The 11,009-nt window shown below is 31.2% G+C and overlaps 1 protein-coding gene across 1 annotated transcript; it reads left to right on the forward strand.

Annotated features, from left to right (window-relative positions):
- The first annotated feature begins 8,557 nt into the window (after positions 1-8,557).
- Positions 8,558-10,796, forward strand: LOC145126273 (metal tolerance protein 10-like). Its single transcript, XM_079061675.1, has 6 exons — positions 8,558-8,963; positions 9,091-9,203; positions 9,279-9,524; positions 9,600-9,680; positions 9,772-10,002; positions 10,323-10,796. Exons 1-6 carry the CDS (start codon positions 8,777-8,779, stop codon positions 10,665-10,667), a joined length of 1,203 nt encoding a protein of 400 aa, XP_078917801.1. The 5' UTR covers positions 8,558-8,776; the 3' UTR covers positions 10,668-10,796.
- Positions 10,797-11,009: the final 213 nt, after the last annotated feature.

Below are 11,009 nucleotides of genomic sequence, written 5' to 3' on the forward strand. Positions count from 1 at the left end.
CTCTGATTCGCACGTTGAATCAGCTACAGTCTCCTGCTTGGAACTTTTCCAAGTCACTACTCCTCCATTCAGGGTAAATACCCAGCCCGACTGAGAACGAAAGTTATCTCTGTCGGTCTGAAAACTAGCATCACTATACCCTGTCACTCTCAAGTCTTCACTTCCACCAAGTACGAGGACCCAATCATTCGTCCTTTGTAGATACTTAAGAATGTTCTTTACTGCCGTCCAGTGAGCTCTACCAGGGTTCCTTTGATATCGGCTGACCATGCTCAAAGCGAAAGCCACATCAGGGCGAGTACACGTCATAGCATACATGATCGAGCCAACGGCGGAAGCATATGGTACTAGACTCATTTCCGCTATCTCAGCATCGGTACTCGGGCTTTGAGTCTTGCTCAATTTGGTATTGCTCTGGATTGGTAACTCCCCTTTCTTGGATGTAACGACCCAAAAATCAAGGGTAAAAATTTTATTTTTAATGTAGCCAAAACATAAATATCATTTAATCCAAACATCCAAAACATCGTTAGTTAAAACATTTATCAGAGTTCATCCCAAAACCAGTCAATGCGGAAAACATGGGTGTGTGTGCTGCGATCAAGTCGTGCCTTTCCTTTCCAAATCGATGGTACCTGAAACCAAAACTGTAAACCGTAAGCACGAAGCTTAGTGAGTCCCCCAGAGCATACCCCACACACAATCCACATAAAACATATCATATTATCTGTAAAAGCTATCTTTACCACATAAGCCATGCAAACAAACATATAAGGATTCCATGGGCTCCTCCCAAGGTCTTATTCCAGGATGCCATGGGCTCCCCCACATGGTTTTACACCTAGGTGCCATGGGCTCCCCCCATGGTCTTTAGCTGGAAATTCATGGGCTCCCCCACATGGTCTTACATCCAAGTGTCATGGGCTCCTCCCATGATCTTTACTTGAAAAGCCATAGGCTCCCCCACATGGTCTTACATCCAAGCGCCATGGGCTCCCCCCATGGTCTTCCCTGCAAATATCACATATATAGCTAGCATAACACCAACCATATCTAGCAATCATACCACATATCTCTACACAGAGTTTAGTCAATAAAGGAATGAAATAGAAAAACAAAGTTTAATCAATAAAGGAAGTAAAATTACTTGAACTAGAAAAGAGATCAAAACAATGGTGACAATATGGAAATTAGTATTTTTGAATAATACGTATGCATAATATATAATGAACCTGGGAGGGTATTTATGAAGTTTCGTTGGAAACATATTAATAAGAAATTAGATGAAAATGGTAAATTAGACAACAATGACTATTTTTAGTAACTTTGTTGAAGTAGATTGCCTAAACGGGTATAAAGGGTTGCACATAAGGAGTTTCGAAATCTAAATATTGAAATGAAGTTAGAAAGAAGTAATAACAATAAAGTTACATGAAAAACACTTACCTTGAAAGAAAACACCCCGCATAAAGTAGAATGCCTAGCCATAACATATCAAATCACATAATAGCTATAAATTTTAAATAGCTATTTGGTTATTCGAATTCGATCCTTACCGGTTACCATGGTTGCTTCACAACACGAACATATTTGGAAGTTCATTTTAGTTATGTGTATAAATTATTAAGACTATAATGGGTAAAGTGTAATAAAGGAATATGCATAAGTTTATAATTAAAAGTTTAAACGACTTGTATGTACCGGCTTTGTTTGTAAATACACTGTTGCATTATTGTTTGTATAGTAAACGATATCAAAGCTTTCATACATGAAACATAAATATGATATCATGTTTGATGTTACATCATTAACGAATAATATGTAACGATTAAATGATTTTAAGGGAAATTCATTAAACTAACAAATTTAAGTGAGTTATTTAAAGAAGATAACTATTTTTACTAGGTTTAAACCCATTGAAACTACGGTTGATAAAGTTAACACACACACACAATAACATAGAGACACACACCTCTTCAATTTGAAAAAAAAGCAACACACAAAAAGAGAAGAACAAAAAATAAAAACAAATAGAAACTAAAAAAAACAAAATAATTTGAAGTAAGTTTTTATACACTTACCTAATGGATTTGAAATAATGTGAACGAAGAGGGTGTTTTCCACAGTTGGAGAATTTGATCAGGAACAAAATACAAAGACGCAAAATCAGTTATAATCGAAACTTCACAATGTTTTTTTTAGGATTCGGGTGTTTTATATGCAACCAAAAGGATGAGGTTGTAGTTAATAAATAATTAGAGATTTTTTTTTCAAAGTTAACTGATTTATGTAAGTCAAACGAAATCTTAATTTTTGAAACAAATTAAGTGAAATGATATCTTAATTTGCGAAACAGATACGTTTTTAAAAGACATCAATTGCTGCGAAATTTACATGCAATGTACGGTTCCATTATGTGTATGTTTGAGGTAAATATGATATAAGATAAATTAATTCAAAAAACAATAGTTGAAGAAATTGAAAAACTTCTTGCTCAAAATTTGAAACTAATATTTGTTGACTTGGCTTATTCACTATATGTGATATATGATGCCAAACATTACAAGTTACTTTAGGTAAGATCATAAAATGGCAACGTACTTTCTGATTATTCCATCCAGGTCACTCATTGAGTTTTTTTTTTGGATTTATAATTGAAGTCCATTGCTAATATGTTGTTTTTAATGTGTGGTGCATCTTTCAATAAAAATAACAATACACTTATTTCTTAACCGATAATAATAGTTGGAGCAAGCAGAACAATAGTAACCCGATGTTAACGAGTAGTTTGAATGTATAATATTGTAATATGAAAAAAAATAAGGTACTATGCTATATAAGTAAAAAACGGGAAAGACATAGCTATTTCTTGCATTTAATCCAATAATGAACTAACTGCAAGAAATAGCAATATAATTCTGTAATCTTTTCCGATACATGGACCAATTTTGTATTGTTTTTCTACATAAGGACCAATTATGTAAAGTTTTTATGCAGCAAGGAGCATTTTGTAATGTTTTTATGCCACAGGGAGAAATTCAGTAATCTTTTTCTGCCACGGTTGTCATTTGTGTGATCTTTTTCTGCACATGGACTATTTATGTAATATTTTTATGTATACGGACCAATTTTGTAATATTTTTCTACAAAGGGACCATTTTGGTAATGTTTTTCTGTCATAGGAACCAGTTTTGTAATCTTTTTATGAAAAGTGACCATTTATATATAATAATTCTGCCACAAGTAATCAATTTCTGCTACTATGACCAATTTTATCATGTTTTTTGCCACATGACCAATTATGTCATGGTTTTCTGCAACATGGACCAACTTTGTAATCTGTTTCTATAGAGTGACATTTTCTCTAATTTTTTCTGCAGCAAGGACCAATTATGTAATCAATTTCTGTCATAGGGACCGCTTATGTAATGTTTTTCTGCCATAGTGACCAATTCGGTCATGTTTATCTGCCACAATGACCAATTTTGTAATCTTTTTATGTCACATGGACCAATTCAGTAATCTTTTTAATACATTTTGTATTCCTGGTTGCAAATTGATTTTGTTTCTTTTGTGTTTGTTCAATTTTATATTAGAAACTCCAAAAAAATCACTTTGGTCTGGTTGTTATATCAAAAAGTAGGACGGTGTAACAGAAAGAAGTTGGAAATACGTTGTTATGCTCGAAATAGGTAGAAGTTAGAATTTCTCATCCCTACTCTTTGGTAAACCAAAGGATTGATATGCCAGGTTAACTTATTTCGGTTGGTTTAAGTTTTGGTTCAACGAATTGTCAACTTCGATTATTTGTTTAGCTTATCCAAAGTTTAGTTTCAGTTTAGTAAACTCGCATTAAGAACAAATGAATTGATAACTAAATTAAAAAATAAAAAAAAAACCTTGGAATAGAGTAATAGGTGTGAGACTTAACGATCTTTTTTTTTTTTTTAAGATCAAAATGAGCAAACTTTACTCGTCTCAAAACAAGTTCGACGGTTTAAAATTAAAGTGTTGACATTTTTTCAATATAAAAATTATGTATGTCTCACACTATAATTTTATATTTTAGACTTTTAGTTATTAAAATAATGCATTTTGCAATTAGCTTATTACTTGTTTGTTCCATTTGATTCAACAATAGCTATTTGGCTTTCTTTGATGTACAACAGTTTAAGCATGGATGGATTGATTTGGTTAAGAATCCTAATATATTTCTCTATACAAAGTGATTTTGTTATCAGTTCAATTTATTTAATAATATTTGATTTGATTGTAAAAAAATGATATACCTGCACGGATAAAGTGACTCAATAAATCAATTTGGGAATGGCCTTATCAGTACATGCATAAAATAAGGGAGCAAATAAAATGCATTTAAAAGTAAGATTTTTATGCATTATTAATTTTATCTTTCATGTATCCTCTAAATAGATGAAGGACATCATAGTATTTCACATAGGAAAGGAGCACAGAAAACGACACATGGCAATTGGTGTCCTCTTTTAATAGAGTACTAAGTGTGAGACCCGTGTAATATATGCTTTTTTTTAAAGTTAATATATTTTGTTAAGCATTACATGTTTAATAATTTACTAAACTGAATTTGGAAATAATATCAATATTAGCTCTGAATGAACCAATTTTTGCAAGGTTTTTGTAAATTATCGTGAATTCAAAAGAGATGGACCGAAAATTAAGTTTTTCAATTAGGAAAGTTGATTTAAATTTAAATTGAATTTAATACATTAATTGACAAATTACCTAAAAATTTATGGAGACATTTAAGTTTCCTTATTTTCTTTATTATATTTTTAGATTAGATTTTTTATAGTTTAATAAAAAGCCAAAAAACCAAATTTTGCCAAGTGGATTTAAATAAAATTGAAAATTTTTTAAAAATGTCATGTGGCATATTGAATTAGGTGATGACATGTGACAAATTTGCTTCGGAATGTCACACTCCAAAATGTTCTTCAAAATTCGGATTTGTTTTTATTTATTATTATTATTATTATTTTTTTCAACTTGTATTTTCAAAAAAAAAAAAACTCTATATTTATATATGAAATGTTCATTTCGAAGTGGAATATCAAAATTTTCAATCAAATGTCCGGTTTTATGCCATAAAATATCGTATATATAGTTCTCATTTACTATGTTTGGTTATTTTTTGTTATATTTTAGAAAAAAATGTTTTTTTTTAAATCATGGATTGTTCTTGAAATTTCAGAAAAAATTTTCGAACTCTGAAATTTTAGTCCGAAACCTAGAGTGTCAGTCTAAAATCCAAAATTGCAATTAGAAATGTATTTTTTTGTTAGATAAAGTGTTTTTGTTTAATCCATAATGCCCTATCTGTAATTAATGGTTATTTTGTCAAAAAAAATTACCTTTTTTATTTAAATATACATTATAATATTATATTGTTAGTTTAATAAATTTCCTTTATTTCAAACATAAATCCATGTGTTTATCTTAAAGTATAAAAAAGTTATATATTCTGATTCTTTTATCTGAGAATATCTTTTGTACATGTTGTCAGATAAAGGGATGAAAATATGTAAATTTGAAATAACCATAAGAATGTTGATTTGATTTGTTGATCCTAGCTTCACCGAAATTTCGGGTTAGTCATGGGGCTCCACCCATGGAAATTATTAGATGCAAAATAGTTTTGGATAAATTATACTATAAAATGGGTAAGCAAGTCCAAGTCATATATGCTTCATTTTATTTATTATACTCATTAAGGGTAACGTTTAGGCATCCATTGAGGCGAGGGACATTTTTTTATGTTCCCTTTAAAGGTTATGACAATGAATTACAAAGGTACTAAACTCACCATATTATATATTGCAGTCTGCAGATTCATCTTTGAATATAGTTAATAGACTTGAAGTTCTAAAATATTGAGATTATTATATAATTTGATTATTACTGTTATTTTTTTTCTCTTTAATCGGCATTTTTTTTTGTTATATCATCTTTTTCCTTTATAATTTGCATTTATTATATTGTGTGCGATAGTATGAGACTCACTATATATATTTCCACTGATTTATGGAGTCATATATATTGATGCTGAGCTACGTACAAATATCATATGTGTAATGTGTACGAATCAACTTTTTAGTTTTTGTCGAATATAATTTTGTTATATTTATAAAAAGCACTGACAATTTTTATAAACTAATATTGGAATGATTAAATATCTTTGAGTTAATTGATGTGAATACTATGAAAATGAATAGATGCTACTTGTGACAAGAGAGTATATATAACCATCCTGAAATTGATGAGAAAAGCAGCAGTATGAAAAGCAAGCATGCTACATGACATCGAAAGTTAATTAACTTATTTAAAAAGGTTGAATAACTTGTGGACTAACTTTTTTATTATATTATATGTATTCAAATTCAAATAACCATTTCTCAAATTATGGGTTGTACGCTCGACACACGCGATGCATGATAAATGCCGTGGGAGACAATTAGCGGAATACCAAACTAAACAACCACTCAACCTTCATCATGTGTGTACCAATTCTACAATTTTTTCAATAATAAAATATTTTCCACCAGCTCTTCATACGTACGAAAAGTACAATTTTATTAATAGAAAAATATTTCCCCAACTTTTGTTTTAATAATGCAATGTTTAATTTGATGCTATTGTAAAAAAGATTGACTTGTTATTTGAATATTTGAAATATTTGCTTAATCGTTAAGACACATGACATGATTCCTAGTCAATGTTACCAGTAATATAGGCACGGCAAAACTGAGGTCCAAAATTTCAAGATTACACAAAATAAGTTTTTTTCCAGGATTACACAAAATAACTCAATTTTTTAAGATTATACAAAAAAAAGGATTATTATAAATATTATTTGCTATTTAGAATAACCATCACAACTATTTAACAATACTCCATTGAATAATACATAGCTCAAGGTGACTATATTTTCAACTTCTATCGCAAAATAACCATTAACTTTTCTAAAAACACACAAGAATTAGAGATACCTTTTCTCTTTTACTTTTTTTTTTTCTAAAAGCGATATCGCAAGATACTCACGAGATGCATTAATTTGCAAAACTAATTTATGACATATCGAGTAAATAACCATATTTTTCGGGGCAAACGGTTTGAGAAGCTAATTTATGGGGTGGATGGTCCATGTGCCATGTAATCGTCGATTGTACTGCAGTTGTTACATTGGTTTCCTAGTATGTCCAGGGCCGGTCCAAAGATACAGTGAGCCCAGGTTGAAAAAAGAATGTCTCATATGTCATGTAGTCCCAATGTTCTTTTATATAAGACATGATCCTCAATGTTGACTATGAGAGGAGATCATCCATGGTTTTGATGCTTTTGCAATCTTTCATAATGGATAGATACCCAATTACGATTTTTACGAGTTCATCTACTGAGTTGAACGACTCTCACATATTTGTTGTCTCTAAAAAAGCTCTTCAAGGATATTCCACGTCACCATAGTAGTGACTCTTTTCTTCGTACACATTTGAATGAGTGATTTTAATACCGCGATGTAAATATATAGATTGATAATTAAATGAATTTATTCGACACAAGGTCATCAAGTTTGCGGAGTTTATCAAGATTGAGGATAATATAGATGAAAGATTTGATGTTTGTGATTTTGTATGCCTTTTGTTCTATGAGATTATTCACCACAAGCCATGATGGACTTTCCTTTTGATGAAAACCGAATTCTTTAATACCTACCCTCACATACACAAGAAAAATCCATCGCAAACGTCAAGTCAATGTTGCCTTCAAATCGTAGCTTTATTTACTCATTTATTGTAAAATGATATGTCATTGAAATATTATCTTTATTTCTTATATATCAGCACATACATGATATAAACAGTTCAAAAAAATCAACTTAAGTTCACACAAACTTCTTAGAGCATCTATAATAGAAGTTTTTTCAAAGCCTTTTCACTATGAACAAAATTCCCCCTTATGTTGAGAGTTTTTTTTTACTAAAATCTTTTTAAAGAAGCTTGTTAATTAACAAATTCTTCTATAAAAGTTTTTCAATTAAAATGATGGGTCTCATATCTATTCGACTAATTACAAGTCACCAATTTATACAAAAAAAATATTAGAATATTAATATACAGTTATAAACATATTTAAGTAGTCATATAAAAAAGTAAACGAAAAAGCTCATTATATAATTATATGTATTAGTTAAGCCTTTTAGATTGATAATGTGACAATTATATGACATCAAAAACTATTAGTTAAAGTGTTAAACCTTTTGGATCAATAATAAGACATCAAAACACTTTGTAAAAAAACTATTTATAAACTAATAACTTCGATGTTGACTTTTTTTTTTTAGATTCTCTTTTTTATTTGAACGAGCACACACCCGAAACTTGCCATTAATCACTTCACTCCAATGAAAAAATAAAATAAAAAAGGAGAAGCTTCGGTGACGTCTAAACTCACTATTCCCTAGACTGGCCTTGTTCTCTTGTATTGTTATATATATACCTTCAATCGAGCTTCTTCAATGTCAATGGAGTATCAATGTCTCTGAAAGCCCTAAATTAAATCGCCATATCTTGTTTTTCTTGTTTTTTTGTTGATGCTGCATGCCGTTGTGGTTTCTCAATTTGTATTTATACGCGCATATCCCAACAGCATCTCATCAATTCAGAATATATATACCAGTACCTAGCTTTTAGCTACAGCTTTATAGATCGAGATTTTGATTCTGATTTTGTCTGATCGATCGATGGAGGAGAATTCCGATCAGACTAGCGATTGGAAGATGAATTTCACAGAGCAACGATCACCTTCGGCCGTTGATGCAAATGATTCTCGTTCCTGGAGACTCGACATCAATCAATTCCGGCTGCCGGAAACCTCCGCTGCTGATAATCAATCTTCAACTCTCAGCCGCCTGCTTCTCCCTACTCTAAGTAATTGCATCGACGCTATTATATGTTAAATTCTTAATTCATTATCAGTGCACACATTTTTGAAGATGTATGATTTTTGATGCATTTTACTCATTGAAGATCATAATGTATTTGTTTATTCTCGCAGGAAGGAAGAGAAGAGTAAAAGCATATTACAAGAAGCAAGAAAGCCTCTGTGAAGGATTCAATGAAATGGAAACAATCACAAAATCAGGTTCTTTACCCGGAGCCCTAACCGAGGTTAGTATAGTACTAAAGCTTCTTTTCCCGCCAAATATTAAACATTACGCGATTTTCACTCTGTTTTGTTTTCAGGATGAAATGACGAATCTGGCTAAAAGTGAGAGAATGGCGATCTATGTATCCAACGTAGCTAACTTGATTCTTTTCATTGCTAAACTCTACGCCTCCATTCAAAGCAGATCGTTAGCTGTTATCGCATCAACTCTAGATTCGTTTCTCGATCTCTTATCTGGATTTATTCTATGGTTCACATCAAACGCCATGAGAAACCCTAATCGTTATCGCTATCCAATTGGGAAGAATCGGATGCAACCTGTTGTAAGCTCTCCTCTTACCTTCAATCTAAAATCTAAATACACACAAACGTTCTCAGCAAATAAATTTGATTCACAGGGCATTATCGTTTTCGCATCAGTAATGGCAACTCTTGGCTTCCAAATACTTCTAGAATCTGCGAGAGAAATCATTGCCGAGGTATTTGCCTTAAATTCTTCTTTTATTGGAGTGTTGTTGAGAATTTTAATCGATCCAAATTGATTCATTGGCAAAATGGCATTGTTTGCAGACTCATCCTAGCAAGAACCATGATAACGAAGAATGGGTGATTGGAATCATGGTTTCTGTGACAATCGTGAAATTTATGCTGATGATGTATTGTCGAAGATTTGAAAACGCAATAGTGAGAGCATATGCTCAAGATCATTTCTTCGATGTCATCACTAATTCCATTGGATTAGCAGCAACTGTGTTAGCCGTACGTTACTATTGGTGGATTGACCCTGTTGGCGCTATAATTGTGAGTACACAGCCACTGCCCATCTATTTTAGAGTAATTACATTCTTGTCCTTGAGTATAGCTGGTTTTTTCAATATTGGTCTCAAAAAGTTTGTCTTTTACTAGAAGTTTTTGTAATGTTTTTGGTCTCTTGTCCCTAAATGTAGACGATTCATTTTACTTGAAACATGGACAAAAAAACATAACATTAAGTCGAATAATGATCACAATTGTAAGAGAAAACATTTTGGGACAAAATTAAAGAAATCAACCATATAACTACATTCAAAACATATAATTTACTCTAAATTTTAATTACAATTTTTCTTTTGAACTTGTAGATAGCATTGTACACGATAAATACATGGACAAAGACTGTGATAGAGAACGTACGGTCTTTAATTGGGAGAACAGCTCCACCGGAATTCTTATCAAAATTGATATATTTGGTATGGAACCACCATGAAGAAATAAAACACATTGATACAGTTAGAGCCTACACATTCGGGGGTTATTACTTTGTGGAGGTAGACATAGTGTTGCCACAAGATATGATTCTTATCGAGGCACATAATATTGGTGAAATGTTACAAGAAAAACTAGAGCAATTGGCGGAAGTTGAACGAGCTTTTGTTCATATCGATTTTGAATTCACTCACACACCTGAACATAAGGGAAAGGTTTGAATATTTTTTTTTTTGTTTTTGTAGTTGCAACAATAACAATAACAAAAACCCAGTTCCCTTAAGGGAGAATCAGATAAGGGAAGGTAAAATGTAGGCATGAAACTGCTTCCATAGAAGACCTCTAACATAAAGAGGAAAACTTTTGTTTTTTATAGTTACATTTTTATATATAAAAAATATGTTTGATATAGTTCATAGAAGTCTATGAGTATATGTAAAATAGTGGAAGTTTCAATTGTACTGTCTTTATGTTTCTTGTATTTGATACAATATTATTTTATATTTAATTATATAAGTTATCTATGTGTAATTGATTTGATATATTTTAATATAATGTGCAAA

This window comes from Lactuca virosa, chromosome 7 (assembly GCF_052849685.1).
Source record: "Lactuca virosa cultivar CGN04683 chromosome 7, Lactuca_virosa_CGN04683_v6, whole genome shotgun sequence".
Taxonomy (NCBI): Eukaryota; Viridiplantae; Streptophyta; class Magnoliopsida; order Asterales; family Asteraceae; genus Lactuca; species Lactuca virosa.

Bases quoted from the DNA above. Each gene is read 5' to 3' on its own strand.
- LOC145126273 (XM_079061675.1), top strand. From the start codon at position 8,777: ATGGAGGAGAATTCCGATCAGACTAGCGATTGGAAGATGAATTTCACA. The intron at 9,681-9,771 runs GTATTTGCCTTA...CATTGTTTGCAG, and splicing joins CGAGAGAAATCATTGCCGAG to ACTCATCCTAGCAAGAACCA. The intron at 10,003-10,322 runs GTGAGTACACAG...TTGAACTTGTAG, and splicing joins ACCCTGTTGGCGCTATAATT to ATAGCATTGTACACGATAAA.